The sequence below is a fragment of the Hyperoodon ampullatus genome, assembly GCF_949752795.1.
Source record: "Hyperoodon ampullatus genome assembly, chromosome: 14".
In the NCBI taxonomy this organism is placed as follows: domain Eukaryota; kingdom Metazoa; phylum Chordata; class Mammalia; order Artiodactyla; family Ziphiidae; genus Hyperoodon; species Hyperoodon ampullatus.
The window spans coordinates 63,554,276-63,578,910 of record NC_136927.1 but is presented as its reverse complement, the minus strand read 5'-3'; the positions used below and the strand labels follow the sequence as shown (position 1 = coordinate 63,578,910).

Here is a 24,635-nt window from a genome sequence, read left to right as displayed (position 1 = left end):
ATACATATTTAACAGTTTTGGTTCATTTATGAAGTACATTAAATAAGTCATGCACAGAGTTAAGTAACAAAAGTTCCTATCAGAGTAGAATGACAAAGCACAGAAAAACCGACTCTACCGCATCCCGTGGGTGGTTTCACATTCATCATCCCCCTTCAAAAACCACGCTTGGATCAATTACAGGAAAAGATCTGTAAAAAATACAAACACATGGAGGTTAAACAATACACTACTCAATAACGAAGTGATCACTGAAGAAAGCAAAGAGGAAATCAAAAAATACCTAGAAACAAATGACAATGGAGACACGACGACCCAAAACCTATGGGACGCAGCAAAAGCAGCTCTAAGGGGGAAGTTTATAGCAATACAATCCCACCTTAAGAAACAGGAAACATCTCGAGTAAACAACCTGACCCTGCACCTAAAGCAATTAGAGAATGAAGAACAAAAAACCCCCAAAGTTAGCAGAAGGAAAGAAATCATAAAGATCAGATCAGAAATAAATGAAAAAGAAATCAAGGAAACGATAGCAAAGATCAATAAAACTAAAAGCTGGTTCTTTGAGAAGATAAACAAAATTGATAAACCATTAGCCAGACTCATGAAGAAAAAAAGGGAGAAGACTCAAATCAATAGAATTAAAAATGAAAAAGGAGAAGTAACAACTGACACTGCAGAAATACAAAAGATCATGAGAGATTACTACAAGCAACTCTATGCCAATAAAATGGACAACCTGGAAGAAATGGACAAATTCTTAGAAATGCACAACGTTCCAAGACTGACTCAGGAAGAAATAGAAAATATGAATAGACCAATCACAAGCACTGAAATTGAAACTGTGATTAAAAATCTTCCAACAAACAAAAGCCCAGGACCAGATGGCTTCACAGGCGAATTCTATCCAACATTTAGAGAAGAGCTAACACCTATCCTTCTCAAACTCTTCCAAAATATAGCAGAGGGAGGAGCACTCCCAAACTCATTCTACGATGTCACCATCACCCTGATACCAAAACCAGGCAAGGATGTCACAAAGAAAGAAAACTACAGGCCAATATCACTGATGAACATAGATGCAAACATCCTCAACAAAATACTAGCAAACAGAATCCAACAGCACATTAAAAGGATCATACACCATGATCAAGTGGGGTTTATTCCAGGAATGCAAGGATTCTTCAATATACGCAAATCAATCAATGGGATACACCATATAAACAAATTGAAGGAGAAAAACCATATGATCATCTCAATAGATGCAGAGAAAGCTTTCGACAAAATTCAATACCCATTTATGATAAAAACCCTGCAGAAAGTAGGCATAGAGGGAACTTTCCTCAACATAATAAAGGCCATATATGACAAACCCACAGCCAACATCGTGCTCAATGGTGAAAAACTGAAACCATTTCCCCTCAGATCAGGAACAAGACAAGGCTGCCCACTCTCACCACTCTTACTCAACTTAGTTTTGGAAGTTTTAGAAAAAGCAATCAGAGAAGAAAAGGAAATAAAAGGAATCCAAATTGGAAAAGAAGAAGTAAAGCTGTCACTGTTTGCATATATACAATGGAATATTACTCAGCCATAAAAAGAAACGAAACTGAGCTATTTGTAATGAGGTGGATAGACCTAGAGTCTGTCATACAGAGTGAAGTAAGTCAGAAAGAGAAAGACAAATACCGTATGCTAACACATATATATGGAATTAAAAAAAAAATGTCATGAAGAACCTAGGGGTAAAACGGGAATAAAGACACAGACCTACTTGAGAATGGACTTGAGGATATGGGGAGGGGGAAGGGTAAGCTGTGAGAAAGCAAAAGAGAGGCATGGACATATATACACTACCAAACGTAAGGTAGATAGTGGGAAGCAGCCGCAGAGCACAGGGAGATCAGCTTGGTGCTTTGTGACCACCTGGAGTGGTGGGATGGGGAGGGTGGGAGGGAGGGAGATGCATGATGGAAGGGATGTGGGAACAGATGTATATGTATGATTGATTCACTTTGTTATAAAGCAGAAACTAATAAAAAATAAATTAAAAAAGAAACTAACACACCATTGTAAAGCAATTATACTCCAATAAAGATGTAAAAAACAAACAAACAAACAAAAACAAAACTTTAATTGCAAAATATTAGATGCTAACAAGTTCATAAAAATACTAATGTACAATTTAATGAAAAATTATAAAGTGAAAACACATAAACCTCCAGATTAAGAAAGAAAACAACTTTGGCAACCCCAAATCCCCAAGAAGTGAGTAGTGTAAGCCATAGTAATGTTTAAATAATGCCAGCCAGACTTGTAATCCTGTCCTAATAGTTGATAAAGATGATGAGAGCTCACTCTGCACTCTACATCATCAACATCCTCCATGCCACACACCCAGAGGAAACTATTCTCTAGAATTCTGGGATAATCATTTTCTTGTTTTTCCTTATCGTTTTCATACTTATTTATGTGTCCTTAAATAAAATACCAAAATACATTCCTTTCATGCATCCCTGAACAAAATCTGTTCCTGAAAATATTGTGAACCACAAATTTTCAGACAGAGGAAACCTACATTCCATTATTTTAAATGGGGAAAATTCAAGTTCTCTCTAAATTACCAGAACACACAAATATTAAATACTTAAATAACAATCCACCAGAGGTTTCTATATAATGTCAAACATTTAAAACACTACTTATCTAACGATTTAAAAGTCACTGGTGAGTATGTTTGTGTGCTATGCCCCAAAATGCTGCCCAGTATAGACAGTGCTTACTCAAAGTGCTGGTCTGCAAACTGTTATTAGTCCATGTTGAGATAAGGAGCTTATGCAGAATGCAAGCAAAACAACTACATCTCTACGTGAGCTGCTTAGTGTAGCAGTCTCTTCCTAGAGTGAAGCAAACGGTGCCTGATCCATCCTGTGCAAGCTCCTCGTATCATCCGAGACCAGTAACAAGTAGTTTTTGTTTTAAGTTTTATTTATTATTATTATTTATTTATTTATTTATTTTTTTGCAGTACGTGGGCCTCTCACTGTTGTGGCCTCTCCCGGTGCGGAGCACAGGCTCCAGACACGCAGGCTCAGCGGCCATGGCTCACGGGCCTAGCCGCTCCACGGCATGTGAGATCTTCCCGGACCGGGGCATGAACCTGTGTCCCCTGCATCGGCAGGTGGACTCTCAACCACTGCGCCACCAGGGAAGCCCGACAAGTAGTTTTTGGAGTGGTTTTGGTCCACATTAAGTAGCTCACTTGTTTAGGATATTACGATTTCCTTCTACAATGCATGCAACAAACGTACTAAAAGAGAAATAAACAATGAAATAACAATACTAAATATGTATAATATGCATAAATAAAGATACTGAAAGATACTGTTTAAGTCAGACAGATTGATAGTGCCCTGAGAAACCTGAGAGGAGGAAACCCTAGGATCCTTGACCTGTCGTGACAATATAATGTATCATCCCAATTGTCCTCATTTTCGAGAGTAAGAGAGGTGCTGGTAATAGTTATGACAGGACGACAGCCATAGTCACCCGAGCTAGACCCTCAATGCAAAGCACTGTTTCTACACAACAGCAGCAAGACCTGTGGTCCCGGCTGGAGAAGAGCCGACTCAGGACCCCGCTCTGCACTCTGCACCCTCTCACGTGCAGAGCTTCGATGGAAGGTGTGTGATTTGGGGGGTGAACTTAGGGTAAGTGTCTGTGAGCTGTGACAGGAAGTATTTGTGAAGGTTCAGACGGTGAGAGATACCTGAGAATTAGCTTGAGGTTCCTTTTAAAAGAATTGTACTATAAGTATTTGACGTTCTGCTGTGCTGGATATTCCACACAATGGTGCTAATCTATGGTTGGCTCAAGAGTCACCTCTGTGGGTAGGGTGGGGGAGAGGAATCCCTTAGCTACCAATGTCTTTGCCTCCATTTTTTTGGTATTCTTTTTGAGACTAATGGCTGTCTTCTGTGGAACATGCTAGGTTTGCCATAAGAGGAGTCATTCTCCCTGGGGAAAACTGGGAGCTTGAAGTGGGTGGGTGGGGAAAGAGTCTGATCACAGGTGGCCCCTCATTTAGCCATGCCTTTGGATAGGGTGCCTTTTCAGTTACTAGGTCAATGTGAGGGAACATTTTTGGAGGAATAGCTGTGGTGTCCTGGATGTATCCTGGATTGAGAGCTCAACAATTGTTCATATCTCTGCTGCTTCAGGGTGGGAAAAGGCAGGAAGGCACAATCCAGCTTGCTACAGTAAAAGTTTTCATTTTTTTGTCCAGGCAGAGGTTAATAAATGGTCATTTTCTAGATAGGGAATGGGGAAAAGGGCATGGAAGCTGAGGTGAAGCTTTTTAGGGCTACTGTGAGGAATGAATGCGATGTACGTGAGAGTCCCAAGTACATTCAGCCAGGCTGAATTTAACATCCAAATATTCTTTGGTCATCACTCAGCACTTATATACAGTATAGAGTTGAAAACAGAACAAAATGACAAACATTCTCATTCTATGTGGGGAAGACAGTATTTCTTGAACATGCCAAATACTGAGTCCTTGACATATTTTTTATAATTACCAAGGTCTTTCTAATTCCACAATATAGTGCCATCTTCCTTTTAAAGTAAAGTATAAAAAGTCTCAAAAATAAAAAATAACAACAACAACAAAAAAGATATATCAAAAGCCTCCCTTGTCAACTGAGGTGATTCTCCCCTTACCATTGCTGAGAGAATCTGTGTTCCCGGGACTGTGCTGCCTGGAGACCAACTCACTCCCTGTTTTCCTCATCTCTGTGTTTTCATTGTATCGTCTTTTCCAGTAGTTGAGTTCTTCACGATCTGATTCCTGACAGCGCCTCAGGACTGCCATGGAGCGCCTTGTGTTCTCTACCATTTCCATAATGCAGTTCAGGGCCTGAGCCAGGCAAGAAGTCAGGCAGAGCCATGGGATAAGGACATTCATACAATCAACATTGAAAATCAAGGACCGGTAAACAAAATATAAAGAATAAAGGTTTAAGAAGCTTACAGATTTAGCAATATCAAGTTTATATTTGAAAACCTTTCTTATTATTTCTCTTTAAATATATACACACAATTTTTAAGATTTCAAAATAATACTTGTTGGACTCTTCATGGTTGAAGCAGCCAGTTTCATCACAATATGGTTCTTTAAAGAGTATGGTGAAAACACATTATATCTCTGCCTAAAGCAGGAGATTTATATAAGAATGCAATCAGAGAATTACGTTCAGAGACAACATCACTCAGGAGGGAAAAGCTACTCTATGTATATTTCAAGCAGGTATTACATCTTCTCTTCCCTTTTTAGTGAGAGGGGAAACTCTCTTTTCCAATGGGGCAGAGTTTACATTCTGTGCCAGTGTACTAATTCTCATTTGTATTTGGAGAAGCTCCATTTATTTAACACTCCATTTATTATACCAGGCCCTGTGATAAGCACCTTGCATATCATTACAACCCCCCATGAATTCAAATAATATAGCATTATTTTTTTTAAGATATAAAAGTTAAGGCTAAAAATGGTGAAAGAACCTGCCCATCACAGAGGTAGAAGTGGCAAAGCTGGGACCTAATACTCATAAGCCTATGTTTTTAACCATTATACTACATGGCTTCACTTGGTTATGACCTCAAGTGATCACCCCACTACAAAGATTTGGGAGTTACTCTTAGCTCTCTAGCTGGCGCAGTAGTAGATAAATCAGCTTTTATTGCAAAGACATTGTAGCTCTGGTTAGTTCACTTCAAGCATACACACTCTTACTCTCAGTAACAGTAAGAATTAAAAGTAACAAGTAGTTAGGAAAACTATACACTGTAAGATTCTTACATGATCAAGATGTTTCCATTCATCAGCCCATTCCCTTTCTGTCAAACGGTGGTCTACCAACTCATCTTGATAGCCTCCATTTAGACCTATTAGAAATTAGATTAAATTTGAAGATAGAGGGAAGAATACAGTAAACAGAATTCTACCAAGTAAATACACATAGATTCATACCAACTATGAGCACACTCTTAAGGCCAATGACTCACAATGATCTAAAACCACAAAATGACATAAAACCAACAAGAAATCACTACTCAGAATGTATTAAAAAACTCCTACAAATCAATTATGAAAGACAAATAGCCCAAAAGAAAAACAGGTAAGAGAAATAAATAAAGAGGTATGGCCCAGACAAAAAAGTACAGATGATCCATAAACATATAAAAAGACATTCAAACTTACATGTAGTCACACAGGGTAAATAAAATCCTCACTAAGATGGTTCCACATCTATATATTGGAAAATATTAAATTGTCAATCATACTAAATGTTGGCAAGGTTGTGGCACAATGCAAGTGCTTAACCACCACAAACAGAGCTGGTGCTGTACAAGCACTTGGAAACAACTTGGTATTAACCAAAGTATAATTTTTTGCATGGTTTTTGATATACGTTACTGAAATTTGCATGAATGCAATGACTGTGTGAATCAAGGATATACTGAATTATCCACTACCTTGAAAATCTTGTCACACGTGGCAACACTGCTCATAGTATCTCAACTGTCAATGTAACACACCTGTTATCAGTCTGAATTTATAGCTGTTGTATTCATAGTGATTCTGTATTTGTGCAACCATCTGCTTATTTCATCATATCTTCTTGTGTAGTCATGCCTGAGCACTAATATATTGTAAAATACTTTCTTATGTATTATACTTTAGAATATTGATCCTAAAATTATGGGACTACGGTAGGCTATAGTATCCATAAATTTCATTTTAGGAGAGTGTTACAGTTTATTTGTTTCAAAGCTGGGGGTGGGAAATTATTTGGTAAGCACTACTGTACTAGGGCATACATTTTCAAAAGAGGACTGGGGAAAATTAAAGAATCTATAACCAGCCTGGAAAACAAATGATTGACTATAAAATAAACCTTCAAGGTAGAGGATTAAAGGTCTTTCAAGTAGAACACTTCCAGATGAAAAAACCTTTTTCTAAAATTGTTAGAAATACAAGGAAAATCTGACCAAAATACAGTTCTAGCTAGTTTTTAGCATACTTCTCTCTTAGAAGGTAAGAATTCAACTGGCAAAAAATGTGTATGAATATAGAAGAAATCAATAGGAAGGTGAATTTTTAACATAAGAACCATACAGAACAGCTGCTAAGGGAGCCATCATAGCATACTGGGAATGTACCCAAGCTCTCGGCATCAGAGAACTGTGGTCAGAATCTTGCCTCTGCCACTTGCTAGCTATGTGATTCTGGCCATATTTCTGTCATCATGTATAAAAAGGCATAAACTCCATGGAATCCTATGTGTGAGGATTAAAAGAGATAATGTACATATACCACAATCTAAGTACTTAAGACTCAGTAAATGTTGGCGGCTGAGAGCACCACTGCTGTTGGGGCCCACACCATTCAGCTACTACTGCATGAAGCCAGGGCCCTACTGTGGTCTGAGCCTCTGAAAGATGCTAGTGAGTCTAAGTCAGAAGCGGGGACAGGCAAATGTTTTGCAACTTTCTATTCCACTGGGCAACCCACAAATGGAAATGCAGGGCCAATTCTGGAAACTAGCAGCCCTTTGGTTCTCTGCTCTGACATATCTCAGCAGTTAAACTACAAAGAACATTCTACAGTAAACTTATTTGAGTTTTGACAAGGAGCCTGTTCAAAACTGATCTCGGGTGAGGTCTGCTAGGGGCCTTTTTGTTTTTTTCTTAAATTTAATGGTTGCTGAGGATGCATATGCCAGGCAGTCCAAATGTGACAATTACCCAGCACAGGAGGTGGTGTTCTCTCCATTTTATTTTATTTTTTAAGAATTTTTGGGGTTCTTTTTTGGCTGCACTGGGTCTTCCTTTTTGAGTGCTGGCTTTCTCTAGTAGTGGTGAGCAGAGGCTACTCTTTGTTGTGGCGCAAACACTTCTCATCGCGGTGGCTTCTCTTGTTGTGGAGCATGGGCTCTAGGTGCACAGGCTTCAGTAGTTGTGGTGCATGGGCTCAGTAGCTGTGGCACGCACGCTCAGTAGTTGTGGCTCGCGGGCTCTAAAGCGCAGGCTCAGTAGTTGTGGCACACAGCTTAGTTGCTCCGCGGCATGTGGGGTCCTCCCGGCCCAGGGATTGAACCCGTGTCCCCTGCATTGGCAGATGGATTCTCAACCACTGTGCCAACAGGGAAGTCCTTCTCCATTTTAGATATGTGTAATCTGAGGCACAGATAGCCTAAGCAACTTGCATAAGATCACACAGCTAGTTAGAATGCAGAGCCAAGATTTAAATTTAGGTATGCCTTACCTCTGACCTAAATGTCTCTGTACTTTCACCTCTTAAGACCACAGGTTTTACATCTCTCTTGCTTAATTTTAAAAACTTTTTATTCTGAAATAAACTCAGACTTACAGAAATGTTGCAAGAATAAAGAATTCTCACACAACCTTCACGCAGATTTCCTAAACGTGAATATTTTTACCTCTTTCGCTTTGTCATTTTCTATTTTTCTTCTGAGCCATATCAGAATAAGTAATATCCCTTTATTCTTAAATGCTTCATTGTGTATTTCCGAAAATATGTTTAGCCTACTTCTATCATATAATGACAATAGCAACAAGGTATGAATTGAGATCAATTTCAAATGAGAATACTATAACTCTAACATTCTTTTTTATGTCTAATATTGTTTTAGCTTAGTGGACAAAAGCAATGACGATAGTAATTTGCTTTATCACTGAGTAGGAAAGAAACCCATGGATTCAATCTGAATTTAAATCATTACCAGGCTGCTTATGCCACTTACTAAGATTGTGGTGTCTATCACGAACTTCTCGAAGTTCTAGCATCTTGTTGGGTTCACGATATAGGTGGGAAGTTGCAATATCTTCTAAGGTATAGCGCTGAAGAGGTGGAGGACTAGGATAGAACTGGCCCCCAGGATTCATGAGGTGCACAGTAAGGGCAGGACTGTGCCGGGGAGCAGGGCTAATGGTACACACTCTCTTGGCAGCAGGCTCAGGAGGAATTGTATCTCTTTCAAAACTGCTCTCTTCCCGCCTGTAGAAGAATGGGAAGTACATGTCTGAGCCTGTCAACAAGTGTTCATGCAAACATTGCCCGAGCACCTACTTTGTGCTATGTATTGTGCTATGCACTTTCACAAACAGGAAGATGATAAGAAAAGGTGTGAGATGAGGCATGAACTGAAATGTCTTCAGGGGCCAGGCAGATAATGGAAATTACTGATTTATCCCAGCATGAAAAGAGAGGTCAAATCTATCCATAACCAAGCAGAAACATCTCAACCTCATGAAGCAAAGGAGAAACTAAGATGACAGCATTTTCTTATGTGATAGGACTATGGAGGATTATGGGTTCAACTATATTTAGAAATGTTTCAAGGTCACATTTGCTACTGTGGAAGTCAGTATGGGAAAGAGTCAATTCTCTACACGGGAGAAAAAACGCTCACAGAATTAATATGCTTGTGAATTGGTAGGGTTTTTAGTCATTTGCTTCAATTGTAACAAATTTTCCACTGTTATTAAAATGTTGCTTCCTTGAGAAACCATAGAAAATAGAGGTAGATACTCATCCATAAATTTTGAGGATAAATTATATTAATATAATTTCAATCTTCAAAGTAAAGCTGATTCGTTAACTGTTATACTTTTACAAGACTTCACGTATCAGAAAAAAATGCCTTGAACAGATTATATTTCTCATGGTTCTGGAGCAGTGGACCCACAGAATGCTCAAAAGCAGAATTTATTAGCAGGGGTATAGAGTCATCTAAAGAGTTGAGAAGCATATTGCTGCCTGATGTTGGGACAAAGCAAAACTAAGAGTCCATCCCTGCATATCACCCCAGTAATCAAGTTCTTTTTCTTTCACAAGTAAAGGGAAAGCTCAGAGTGGTCCCAGAAAAGCAAGGACGACAAAGCTCTTCTCTGCTCACCTCTCTGGACTGGGCCTCTTTCCATTTCCATGCACCTCCATGAGCAGCTCAGAAGAGTCAGCAGGGGATGCAATACTTGTGTTGAGCAGAAGGTGATCATGCTGAGCCAGGTACCGGGATGGTGTCTGCTTGGCGGCTCGAACACAGTGCAGCAGTTCTCGCTGCAGCAGAGGCAGGTTCGCCTTGAAAAGAAGAGGCAGGGGCTGGAAGGCAGTTTTCCCAGGGTGGGGCCCTATACACAGGGCTCAGCACCTCAAAAGGCTTTTACAAACAAGATGACACAAAACAAAAGCCCTTCACTCTCTGTCATTCTCATTTTCATATGCCCCCTTCTGAATAAAGTGACATCCATTACACTGAACTTGAATTACTGTTAACTTGTCTCTTGTCCCCACAAGATGTAAATCCCCTTAAGGAAGAAACTGTGCTTTATTACCTTTGTGGCCTACTACAGAGTCAAAGCTCAATAACGCTTTGTTGAACATAATTATTTAAAAACTTAAACATTTTTGAAGACTTCAGTTAGTTAGCGAATTAGTAATGCCTACATGGGAGTAGGAGGAATTCAGTCTTTCCTTTATCATTTTAAGTCCAGGTTTCTCTCTTGTGACTCTAAGCCATTTCTGATAGCACTACTGAACCTTGCCTTCCTGTTCTCTATTACAGCTGCCATGGAATTCCGGAAACAGTGACTATTCTGGCTTAGTTGGAACATGGGGTTTTGAAAAAAGTAATAGGAGTGATGGAAATGAAGGCAACAAACCTTAGACTAGTCTAGGATCTGCGTGTACACAGGTAACCCGCGGGCAGAATCTAATACTTCTTATTGTGGTGCTCCATTAAGCATGCTTCCTTATTTTGTAAAAGGATAATTATTTATGTACTGATTATTTTTCTTTCTCCTCACACTTAAACCTCTAACAGGACAAATCATACAAAAAACCCTGTGCATCTTTAAACTTAACTGTTAAGACCTTCATATTTAAAATATACTTTCCCCATATTTATTTTATTAAAAAAATATTTCCCCCCAAATTTAAAAACAACTCAGACTGAGCCCATAATAAGTCTTTATCCCAAGGGAAACAGATGAGAAAGCAAAAGGAGAGTTTAATACATGCAAGTAGTCATCCCTTTACCAACAGTTAATTTAGCAGGCTCCATAATTAGTGACTGCTTTAAAGCAGAAATAAATTGACAAAAACCCAAATGCTAGCCAAAAAGCGGCCAGAACAAGCTACCTCATGCTGTTTTCCAAAATAACAAGAGTTAAGAATAGAGAATTTGATGATATAAAACACTTTTAAGTCTGTTCTATAACCTCAATCTTGTATCAACTGTAAAAACTTAATTGAAGGGGCTTCCCTGGTGGCGCAGTAGTTGAGAGTCCGCCTGCCGATGCAGGGGACACGGGTTCGTGCCCCAGTACGGGAAGATCCCACATGCCATGGAGCGGCTGGGCCCGTGAGCCATGGCCGCTGAGCCTGTGCGTCCGGAGCCTGTGCTCCGCAACGGGAGAGGCCACAACAGTGAGAGGCCTGCGTACCGCAAAAAAAAAAAAAAAAAAAAAAAAACTTAATTGAAAAAAAAAATCATGTCAGATCTTTACATTTGTGACATGTGCCCTCTGATGAATTTTTAAATATGCTAATCATTTCCTATTAACACAAATTTCCCAAATCTCTCTGATTCTGGAGTCATGGGGGAAATAATTATCTACTGGCTCTGATACACAGAAAAGAGACCAAGATAGAACACACAGCTGTTTCAAGGCTGAAAAAGGCACCACAGACTGCTCTGAGAGGCCAAGGTGTCAATGCCATCAGAACAGAGCCCAACACAGGCTGGGCACTGAGACCTATGCATTTTCCTGCATGTCTAGAATGCTCTAATTTTAAAAGTTTTAAAAAACCAGAATCAGTACATCAGCTAAGATGACCCACCTTTTTGATGCATTACATTTTCTTAGGAAATAAAGGTAAAGTAAAAGAAGGTAAAAGGGGAATATTTATTTTGTCAAGACAAAACTGAAGATATTATGTGAGTACTCATATAAAAGAGAGAAAACAAATTTCTACAAATACTGTACTGACAAAAGTCAAAATACAGGGACTTCCCTGGTGGCACAGTGGTTAAGAATCCGCCTGCCAACACAGGGGACACAGGTTCAAGCCCTGGACCGGGAAGATCCCACATGCCGTGGAGCAACTAAGCCCGAGCGCCACAACTACTGAGCCTGTGCTCTAGAGCCCGCAAACTACAACTACTGAGCCCACAAACTACAACTACTGAGCACGCACGCCACAACTATTGAAGTCCGTGACCCGCAACAAGAGAAGCCCCCGCAATGAGAAGCCCCCACACCGCAACGAAGAGTAGGCCCCACTCGCTGAAACCAGAGAAAGCCCGCGAGTGGCAACGAAGACCCAACGCAGCCAAAAATAAATAAATTAATACTTTTTTTTAAAAAGTCAAAATACAAAAAAACTGAGCTCAGTTTTTTTTGTATAGTCCACTACTAATGAAAAGAATAGAATTCATTGGATAGGGAGGGATTAAGGATAACATTTTTAGCTTATTTGGGGTTGAAAGTTAGTGTTCCAAATTACCAAATCGATTACAAATGTTCATCTCCAGGGCTTTGCAAAACAATGTGGTGGGCTGGATACGGGTCACAAGTTTCCATACTATGCCTGGTCTAGAATACACTGTTATCTGACTCTAGTCATTCATTGCTTTCGACCTATTTTATAGGACTGCAACTTACACATAACTGGTTGCAAAGCAAAAAACTTGTTGTCTAGAAACATGCATAAAATTACATGCATAGAAGTTCTAGAGACTTCCCTTGCCCACTGTGGAAGAAGCCAATTTGACTTTTGTTTGCATATTCTTATCAATAATCCTGACCTATAATGTCTGTTCTTTGGCTTCTCCCCTGAACAGGTTATAACACCTTACAGATTCCCTCACTAATAATGAATTAAATAAAATCTATTTATTAAATAAAATCTGTATGAGTTATAATGTTACCTGTTTTTAAAAATTGTTTCATGGGAAAAATAGTAACTTTACAGTGGGAAAGCATGGTGGACGCCACCTTTACCAACTGACCAAAGTCCACATTACCAATTATGAGACAAATTAACATCTATGTCTCCTGATAGCATGCCGTAATACCCCCTACCTGCTATTCCTGTCTAAAATGCATAACCTCATTCTCATCATAAGAAGTATCAGAAAAATCCAAATTGAAACATATGATATAAAATAACTATCCTGTACTCTTCAAAACTGTCCAAATCATAAAAGACTGAGAAGCTGTTCTAGATTAAAATGGACTGAAGAGATATGACAATGTAATCCAACATGTAATCCTGAATTACATACAAGACCCAAAAAAATGACGTTTTGTTAAAAAAGACATTTGTGGGACATCTGGTGAAATATGAATAAGGTCTATAGATAATAGTGTTATAAATATCAATGTTAATTTCTTGATTTGATAATTATACTAAAGTATCAGTATTTAGATGTATCATGTCTGCAGCTTACCCTGAAACATTTCTGAGGAAAAAATAAATGGAAAGAAAAGAGAATAATAATGCAGATGTGATAAAATATCAACATTTGGAGAATCTGAATTTTATTGTACCATCGTGAAACTTTTTTGTGAGCATGAAATTATTTCAAAATAAAAAGGTTTGTTTTTTTTTTAAAGGATCATATTATATATAAATTTAACACTGGCTCATCTATCAGGTCTGCATAATAATTTTAAACAGTGCCCCCAAAAGTTATGTTCCAGGGGACATTAATTCCAGAGGACGTAATTAGAAACTAGACTAACTGGGGGGAGGAGAGAAGTAAACACTGCCTTCCCACATGCTCCTGTCCTAAGGGTTAGTCCTAACTTACAAAGGCCTCTGTTTTGAGAGCCTCCTCCCATAACACACACTCTTCACCCGCTGGCCACAACCAAAAGACTGTGTCCAGTTACGTCCTCTGCTAAGAGCCCAACCTCCATGCCATGCGCACCTCCATCCCACTCTACTCCTGTTCCCTGCCTCCCCACCTGCTCCTTGTGTGTGTCACCAACAGTGTCTGCATACAGAGCACGACTCAAGGCTTTTGCAAAGCTCACCTCATCAAGCGTAAAGCTTATTCGCAAACCACTCACACTTCTGTAGCAGCTCCAAATAAAATAAAGATATAAAATGTGGCAAGCTGCCCTGATGTAGATCATAGAACAGGGATCAGTAACAGATCTTGAGGAAATGTTGAAGATAAATTACATTCCAGTAGTTATCTCATAAAAATTACCTTGAGGAATGGAATAACAAAAGGACGAAGAGGAAAGTTTGTAGCCTCTTGGAGCTTGCAATGGAATTCTTCAATTGTTACTGTTGAGTTCTGAAAAGATAAATAGCACTGTTCAACTTCGAAAACTGGACAGTGTTCTAACATAAATCTGATAGTGCTGAACCCTTTGAAATAATAAGGAAAAGAATAACTCCAAGAGCACTATTATAAACTCAAATCCCTCTCAAAAGTTAACCAAATTCTGTTTCCTTTATGAAAGAAATTCAGCCTCCTTGATTTTCTTCTCTACTACCCCAAATCTAACAAATTCCCCTCTATGCTCAGCAGCCTGGGCAGAATAGGGCATTGCCTTCCTCTTGTGAAGAGAGGCACTCAGGTTCCTTGTATTGAGGCGTTCATCACAAGTCACCTCAGGTACAGGTAACCAAGCTTACAGTGTTTCCAGCTGAACAGTTCCCAAATCAGTCCAGGATATCAACTTAATGACTCACAGCCTCACGTCTTCAGAAGTTCATTTCTTCATTGGTTCTGCCTACCTCCTACCATCAGTTCCCTAAATCTTCTAAATCGGAAGTTAACAACAAAAAAAGACGCCTTCTACCTTCCAGTGGTCTGTCTGCAAATCAGAGCACCTCCAAATGCGCAGATTTCCACTGGCTAGATTTTAGTATTCCCATGAAAGTTATTAGCACTTCCCCTGTATTTTTTCAGGTCTTTCTTTAAACTAAGGTTCTCAGCTCCTTTGCTAAGAGGAATGTACCAATACAAATATTTTCTTCAAAGTTCACAAAATATTTTTATTTTTACTTCAATTCCCTAAAACACAGCAAAATAGTAAGTTCAAATCAAAACAAAATAAAACAGCAATCTGAATTCTTGCTTGCCTGAAAGAACAATGATGACTTCTAGGATTTATTTTTATAAAATCATCAGGTGTTCAAAGATGTAACATGTACCACACAAATTATTCATCAGCAAAATATTGTTTCTTAACAAGAAGAAATGGAAAACATATAGGTCCTCAACACAAAACTGCATTGAAAATTGTAATACCATCATACATCAGAATGCTTAAGTTGGGGGGCAGATTTGTATGCATTGAAGAAAGGTGTCTATAATATACTAAGTGAAAAACCAGAAAACATAGCAGTATATTCCAACAATCTATTTTTGAAAATAACACACATACATTTATATAGTATTTTAAGTGTCTGGAAGGACAATTACAACAGTAGTTATTTCTGGATGTGAAATTATGTTGGATTTTCCAAATGTATCATACAATATTGAGAACAAACTAAAATATTTCCCTTTGGGAAAAAAGAGTGTATCAAATTTAACCATGTTAAATGAAAATGTTTGTACAGTTTACCCCATTTCATACCAAAAATGTTCTTTTAAACCTTAGCTGAGTGCTTGTTTTAAGTAAATGACAGGTATACAATGCAACCAACTCTACCTGCAATCGGGAATAAAAATTAAGTGTAAGAGAATGCTATTCACTCCCTACTACAAATAATGCAATCAGGCCTCAAACAGTAAACACAAATAGATTAAATCTATGGAAAGACTGAAGGAAATGACTAAGTTTTCTTATGGATGGACGAAGGAGGGAAAAGATTAACTTAAGTTAGAGAAACGGACTGAAGGTTATATATACTATAGATGCCAGGCAATCCTCTATCCCAGAGGGAAGATAGGACATTGTTCTGTTATCCTTCCCTCTCATTCAATTACTTAATAAATAAGAGCATAGTTGTTTGTTTCCTCATAGTCTAGTGGGAAAACTGAAAAGTAAGCCATTCATTACAGTATGATCACAGTACATGTGTGCAGGACACTACTGGCATGCAGACTTAGGGGGACAAGGAAGGCTTTACAGAAGTGCCATCTGAAGAAGTGAAAGTGCAGCCTTGAGAAAGATGCTTCTGAGGAAGACAGAATGTAAGAATGCAAAGTATTAGGGGAATCTAGTCCACAGGATCCTAAGGGAAACATTTATAGAGATCTTAGAAGACAATGGGTATAGATAGGCCACCAGACAACTTTTTTTTATCTTTTAAGATTTTGAAATAATGATAATCATAGGAAGTTGTAAAAAGTAGCAGATAGGTTCCTCTGTATCCTGCACCAAGGTTCCCCCAATGTTTATATTTTATATAATTATAGTGCAATATCAAAACTAGGAAACTACTATGGTAATATGTGTGTAGAGTTCTATGCCATTTTATGGCATGTGTACATTCACGTTATCACCACTGAAATCAAGACCAAGAAGTATAGAAACCTTAGCTACCTTTAGCCTCCCCGGTTTATAATAATAATTGTCTTAAATATTGCCTTTATATATACTGACAACCATAACAGACAAGGTTATAATTTTTGCTTCAACCATCAAACATAATTTAGACAACCCAAGAGAAGTAAAGTCTGTTGTATTTACCTATATTTTTACTCTTTCCGTTTTTCCTTCACCTATCCTGATATTTCAAGATTCCTTCTTTTATCGTTCCTTTCTGTTTCAAGAAGCTCTTTTAGCCTTTTTTTTTTGTTCCTGGCCGTGCCCTGCAGCTTCTGGGATCTTAGTTTCCTGATCGGGGATTGAACCTGGGCCCTCGGCAGTGACAGCCTGGCATTGGACCGCCAGGGAATTCCCTAGCCATTATTTTAGTGTAGGTCTGCTGAAGACAAATTCTCTCAGCTTCACTTCATGTGAAAATACTTTGATCCTTCTACCCTTCATTCAAGAAGGATATTTTTGATAGATGCAAGATTCTGGGTTGACAATATTTTCTCCCAGCACTTGACAAATATGCCACTTCCTTCTGGCATCCATGGTTACTGATGCTTTCTCTGTTGCTTTCAAGATTTGGGAGGATGGGATGGGATGTCTTTTTGTTGTTGTTTTTTTTTTTTGGCCACACCACAGGGCTTGTGGGATTCCAGTTCCCTGACCAAGAATTGAACCTGGGCCCTCAGCAGTGAGAACTCGGAGTCCTAACCACTGGACAAGGGAATTCCTGGGATGGGGTGTCTTCTTTGAGGTCTGCTCAGCCTTTTTGAATCTGTAGGCTTGGATCTTTTGTTAAATTTGGGAACTTTTCAGGCATTATTTCAGCCCCACGTTCTTTCTCTCCTCCTACTGTGACTCAGATCTTTTGTTAGACGCTTTGAAATCCCTGAGGTTCTGTCCATGTTTTTTTACTTATTTTCTGTATGTTGTTTAGACTGGGTAGTGGACTTCCCAATAAATAGACTGGGTAGTTTTCTATCATTCCAGCTTCAAGTTCACTGATTGTTTCCTCTGTTCTCTACAGCCTACTGTTGAGTCCATCACTGAGTTGTTTTTTTTTTTAATTTTTAATTATTTATTTATTTATTTATTTATTTGGCTGCATTGGGTCTTTGTTGCTGTGTGGGCTTTCTCTAGTCATTGTGAGTGGGGGTCGCTCTTTGTCGCGGCGTGCGGGCTTCTTCTTGCGGTGGCTTCTCTTGTTGCAGAGCATGGGATTCAGGCACGCAGGCTCAGCAGTTGTGGCATGCGAGTTCAGTGGTTGTGGCACACTGGCTCTGGAGCACAGGCTCAGTAGGTGTGGCTCACGGGCTTCATTGCTCCGCGGCATGTGGTATATTCCAGGACCAGCACTCAAACCCGTGTCTCTTGCATTCACAGACAGATTCTTATCCACTGTGCCACCAGGGAAGTCCCCATCACTGAGTTTTTAATTTCATTATTATATTTGTCAGTTCTCAACTTTCCATTTAGTTCTTCTTTATATCTTCTATTTCCTTGCTGAGGCTTTGTATTTCTTCATTTGTGTTGATAACTGCTCACTGAAGCATTTTTATGATGGCTGCTTCAAAGCCCGTCACATATTTCAAAAATCTGGGTCATCTTAACTGAGGTTTGTTGGTTACCTTTTCTCATTCCACTTGAGATGGTCAGTTCTTGGTATGACAAGTGATTTTCTGCTGTATCCTGGATGTTTTGGGTTCTATGTTGTAAGACTCCAGATCTTATCTACATCTTCTATTTTTGAGGCATCCTCTGATAGTGTGCCATTGGGAAGAGAAGAATCTTTGATGCTGTCAGGTGGGGTATAATCCCAGGCTCCCCACTCAACCTCTGTTGATTTGTAGAAGGAAAGAGGGGTTCCCTACTGCTGGGCAAGGGTGGGAGCTCAGGCTCCCTAATAGGCCTTGTACGGGAGGGGGAAGGGTGTACATTATTGTGGTTGTTTTCCTGAGGTGTTTGACTGCCACAGAGTGATTTTTGTCCAAAAGTTTTGTATCTTGCTTGGTTGCTCCTTTCCTAGTCCTTTGGCTAGAATGAGGTGGGGGTTTTTTTTGTGGGTTTTGGTTTGTTTGCTTTTTGTCTGTGCTCATTAGTATTTTCATAATACTGGCTTCTCCAGACCACAGTCCAGGATATATGATGACAGCACAAAGCCAAGGGAACTCACTGCTGTGTACTTGAGTCTCAAGGTCACTAGCCAATCTGCCTTCTTCTCTCCATCTTTCAGAGTCCTCTTACTTTTGTTTTATACATAACGTCCATTGTTTTTTTGCTGTATTTGTCAGGAGGAATAGGAAGAAGTATACCTTTCTGTTATACCTCTGAACCAGTCTTGATATACTACATCATATTCCATTAAACTGAGGTACTGTCATTTACTCAGGCTTTTATAGAACATTTAGGTGGTTCAAATTTTTTTGACATTATAAATAATGTTAGTGCACATTGTTTATTATTTTCTTAGGATGAATGTCAAGGCGAGATACTGGTAGGTCAAAGGAACTGTCTAGTTTAAGGTATAAAACTACCTTCCAGAATGTGTATTCTCCAAATAAGTAGCCAGAGTACAAAACATTTACCTTTACCTTGAAGTGGAAATTGCCACACTTGCTTCCTGGTACAGTTAAGGACCACCAGCACTTTACCTCTTCTCTTACACACCAGAAACACCAAATGCAAACAGGTGAACTAAACTCTTGCTACCTAACTGTGTGGCCTTTTCTGACTTTGCTAACGAAGTCTCCTTCACATGGAATGACTGTTCCATTTACATATGCCTGCCAAAGTCTTAATGATTCCTTTCATAAATACAAGACCAAATAAGGGCTTCCCTGGTGGCACAGTGGTTAAGAATCCGCCTGCCAACGCAGGGGACACGGGTTCGAGCCCTGGTCTGGGAAGATCCCACGTGCTACGGAGCAACTAAGCCTGTGCACCATGACTACTGAGCCTGCACTCTAGAGCCCGTGGGCCACAACTACCAAAGCCCGCATGCCACAACTACTGAAGCCTGCACACCTATTGCCTGTGCTCCGAACAAGAGAAGCCATCGCAATGAGAAGCCCTTGCACCACAACGAAGAGTAGCCCCCACTAGCCACAACTAGAGAAAGTCCGTGCACAGCAACGAAGACCCAGAGCAGCGAAAATAAATAAAGAAATAAAAATAAATCTATAAAACAAAAAAGACCAAATAAGGCTTTCACGGATACAGAAATATAATAATCTAAAGGTGTTAATTCTCCTCCAAATTAGACAATGTTTTCAACAAGGTGGTAGAAAAAAAAGAGAAAAAGAAAAAGGAAAAAGGAAAGAAAAGAAAAAAGAAAAAGAAAGGAAACGTAAGAAAAGGAAAAATAATGGATTGGTAAGCTCAAATGCAATACACATAAGGCAATCATTTTATCTATGAATAATGGCAGTTTTATTTATATTTCTCCAATCCTTATATATTTTTAAAAATATTTTATTTGTTTATGTATTGTTTATTTATTTTGGCTCTGCTGGGTCTTAGTTGGGGCACGTGGGATCTTCGTTGAGGCACGCAGGCTTCTTATTTGGGCATTCGACTTTTTAGTTGTGGCATGTGGACTCTTAGTTGCAGAATGTGAACTCTTAGTTGCTGCATGCATGCAGAATCTAGTTCCCTGACCAGGGATTGAACCTGGACCCCCTGCATTGGAAGCATGGAGTCTTATCCACTGGACCACCAGGGAAGTACCTCTAATCCTTATATCTTATTTGCTAGGCTATAATATTCAGGATTACAGTGAAGAGAAAAGAGATCCTATCTGGTTCCTAATAGCAGAGGGAAAGCTTTTGAAATTTCACCACTTAGCATAGGCTTGCTAAAGTGTGTTTATACATACAACTGTCATCAGATTAAGGAAGTTCCTGCTATAATTGGTTTGCTGTTTGTTTTTTAACAATGAATGGATACTAAATTTAATAAACATTCCACACCTTGTATTGTCTCCAAAAATATTTGTAGTTTCAATATCAATTGCTATAGACTATATGTTTTTTTTTGTTTTGTTTTGCGGTACGTGGGCCTCTCAGTGCTGTGTTCTCTCCCGTTGCGGAGAACAGGCTCTGGATGCGCAGACTGAGCGGCCATGGCTCACGGGCCCAGCCGCTCCGCAGCATGTGGGATCATCCCGGACCGGGTCACGAACCCGTGTCCCCTGCATCGGCAGGCAGACCCTCAACCACTGTGCCACAGGGGAAGCCCTAGAATATATGTTTTTGTAAGCCCTCAAAATTCCTATGTTGAAACCTCATTTCCAATGTGTTGATATTTGGAAGTGAGGCCTTTGGGAGGTGGCTAGGTCATGAGGACAGAGCCCTAGTGAACAGTATTAGTGCCCTTATGAAAAAGACACCAAGGAGCTCTCTTGCCCATTCCGCCCTGTGAGGAAACAGTGAGAAGATGGCCATCTATGAACCAGGAAGTGGGCTATCATGAGAAACCGCAAATGCTGACACCTTGATCTTGGACTTACCAACCTTCAGAACTATGAGAGATGAATATTGGTTGTGTATAAACCACCTAGTCTATGGTTTTTTTTTGTTTGTTTGTTTGTTTGTTTTTGGTACGCGTGCTTCTCACTGTTGTGGCCTCTTCCGTTGTGGAGCACAGGCTCCGGACGCGCAGGCTCAGCGGCCATGGCTCACGGGCCTAGCCGCTCCGCGGCATGTGGGATCTTCCTGGACCCGGGCACGAACCAACGTCCCATGCATCGGCAGGCAGACTCTCAACCACTGCGCCAACAGGGAAGCCCGGTATTCTATTTTAAGAGCCTAAAAGGACTAAGACGCTGATCTGAATGAAAATCTCAGTATGTGAGATTATAAATTGGTATAAAACTTGGGAAAACCATTTGACCTTATATACTAAATTTATATACATGTATACCCTATGAAATCACAATTCCATTGTTCAGTGCAGTGCTTGCACACATGTACCATAAATAAAAATGCTCATTATTTGTAATGGCCCCTGTACCGAAAAGAGTTAACACAGCTGGTCTACAACTGCTAACCTTAGGAAAGCCTGCTTGCAAGGTAAAAAATTGTAACACATGCTACAACGTGGATAAACCTTGACAACATTATGCTAAGTGAAATGAGTCAGCTACAAAAAGACAAATACTATGTGATTTCACTAATAGGAGGTACCTGGAGTAGTCAAGTAGAATGGTGGCTGACAGAAGCCGGGGAAAGAAGGAAATGGGAAATTACTCTTTAATGGCACAGAGTTACAGTTTTGAAAGATGAAAAGTGTTCTGAAGGTGGACGGTGGTGAAAGTTGCACAACAATGAATATACTTAATACCACTGAATTGTACACTTAAAAATGGTTAAGATGGTAAATTTTGTGCTATATGTATTTTACCACCTCTTCATGATGACACAATTTCAAAAATATGATAAAAAAAAGAAACATTAACCCAAGAACAGCCATTTAAAAGAGATGATTGGCTACATCTATGTATTCCTTCATAGCTAGAAAATAATTCATTTTCTCTGTGTGTGTCTGTGTGTGTGTGTGCACGCATGCACGCATGCAAATGAGCTGTCATTTTTTTCTTTTACTCTTGAAATTTAACAGACTCTACTTAAAGTAATTTGCTGCTGCAATTGGCATAACATTCTGATGGCTACTTTGCTTCCAATTATGTTCAAACTCATTTTGACATTTAAGGCCAGTTTTATTAGTCTAGAGCCAGAAAGACTTTTCCATAATGCTCTCAAATTTGACCAATAAAGGGACCCCACTCCCACCCCAAACAAACAAACAAAAAGTTTCCCTAACGGATGGGGGTACTGTTTTTACAAACTCTGATTGATGCTAAACACCACTTTTCCTTCCATGAGTCTGGAGTTTCCTAGGTGCTACGCCAAGAGTGCTTATGTGCCCAGACCCCAGGAAAAACCTTGGGCATTGAGGGTTTAATGTGGTTCCCTGGGCAGAAACATCACACACAAGTTGCTGTATTTTCACTTCTGGGGGAAGAGTGAACTCTGTGTGACCGTTCATACAGGAGAAAAAGGAAGCCTATATATGGATTCCTCCGGATGCCAACTGTGTTTCTCACCTTTCTGATCCAGCTGTGTATGCTTACTATGCCTCTGTATTAAACCTTAGGGACTTCCCTGGTGGTCCAGTGGTAAAGAATCCGCCGGGCAATGCAGGGGACGCAGGTTTTATCTCTCATCAGGGAACTAAGGTCCCACATGCTGCAGGACAACTAAGCCCACGTGCCACAACTACTGAGCTCGTGCGCCTCATCTAGAGCCCGTGTGCCACAAACTACAGAGCTCACGCGCTCTGGAAGCTGCGCGCCACAACTAGAGAAGAGAAAACCTGCATGCCACAACTAAAGAGAAGTCTGTGCACCACAATGAAGAGCCTGCACGCTGTAATGAAAGATCACGCATGCCTCAACAAAGATCCTATGGGCCGCAACTAAGACCTGATGCAGCCAAAAAAAAAAAAAAATCTTAGCTGTGAGCACAACTATACGCCAAATCCGGACAATTCTAGCAAATCTCAAGACATGGGGGTGGTACTGGGGGAACCCTGATGCTGCCTCAAAATATAAACAACTCAAATGTCCATCAAAAAGTACAAACTGTGGTATATTCCTACAATGAAACATTATACAGCAATGACAATGACTCACCTACAGTTATACAAAACAACAGGGATAGAATCTCAAATGATGAAAAAGTCATTTATTGCATTTTGCCTTGTATGAAAGTGGTTTCCTCTGTACAATACTGAGTCATCTTTTAAAGCAGCAGTTCATAAGCATTTTAGTCTCATAATCCCTCTAATTAATATGGGTTACATCTATTGATAATCACTATATCTGAAATTAAAGCTGAGAATTTAAACAATATTTATTATTAACTCATTTCAAAATAACTGTACTTATCTCAAAAATGTAGTATACACACTTGGTGCAGCATGGCGTTGGCTGCAGTATTGAAGTTAAGCAAGATTGCACAAGAGATGCAATTTGCTGCCAGAAGTGTGTTTTTCTTCAAAAAGGCAATAACTTCAAGCACTTGTGGTGGATACAGATTTTTGCTGCAACTCTGCAAATGTAGGCGAGACACTACCCTGGGACCAGCTGGCCTGTGGCCCTTGGGTGATGAGAGGGGAGTGCATTGCTGGGACACATAGGACATTTCCTACAGAGGACCACTTCTCTAAGGCTGAGAAACATAACTAACTTATCACATACATAAAAATACAAATAGCAATTTAGACAAAATGAGGCAGGGCCTTCCCTGGTGGTCCAGTGGCTAAGACTCTGTGCTCTGGATGCAGGGGGCCAGGGTTCGATCCCTGGTCACAGAACTAGATCCCACATGCTGCAACGGAGAGTTTGCATGCCACAACTAAAGACCCCGCATGCTGAAACTGAAAAAAAAAAGATACTGCATGCTTGCTGCAAGTAAAAGATCCCGCACATGGCAATGAAGGTCCCATGTGCTGCAACTAAGACCTGGTGCAGCCAAATAAGTAAACATTAAAAAAAAATGAGGTGACAGAGGAATGTTTCAGACAAAGGAACAAGATAAAACCCCAGAAGAAGAACCAGTGATGTGGAGATAGGCAATCTACCCGAGAAAGAGTTGAGTAATGATCATAAAGATGATCACAGGACGTGGGAGGAAAATGGATGCAGAGAGCAATAAACTAGCAGTTTTAACAAAGAATTAGAAAATATAAAGAACAACCAAACAGAAGTGAAGAATATAATGACGGAAATGAAAAATACACTAGAAGGAATCAACAGTAGACTAAGGCAGAATTATGGATCAGTGAGCTGAAACACAGAATAGTGGAAATCACTGCCATCAAAAAGAAAAAAGAATGAAAAGAAATGAAGACAGTGTAAGAGACCTCTGGAACAACATCAAGCGCACTAATGTTTGCATTATAGGGGACCCAGAAGGAGTAGAGAAAGAGAGAAAGGGCCCGAGAAAATATGTGAAGAGATAATAGCTGATAACTTCCCTAAC

The 24,635-nt window shown here is 39.7% G+C and overlaps 1 protein-coding gene across 1 annotated transcript in view; it reads right to left on the bottom strand.

The window, feature by feature from the left end:
* LOC307062564 (protein CBFA2T2-like) overlaps window positions 1-24,635 on the bottom strand; it is a gene marked incomplete at both ends in the record, with an annotated part of 40,660 nt that overhangs the window by 909 nt on the left and 15,116 nt on the right. Inside the window, 5 exons of the mRNA XM_079718303.1 lie at window positions 4,723-4,918; window positions 5,858-5,943; window positions 8,826-9,079; window positions 9,981-10,162; window positions 14,304-14,393. Of these exons, the coding sequence (XP_079574429.1) occupies window positions 4,723-4,918; window positions 5,858-5,943; window positions 8,826-9,079; window positions 9,981-10,162; window positions 14,304-14,393 (808 nt within the window). The remainder of the gene's footprint in view (window positions 1-4,722; window positions 4,919-5,857; window positions 5,944-8,825; window positions 9,080-9,980; window positions 10,163-14,303; window positions 14,394-24,635) is intronic.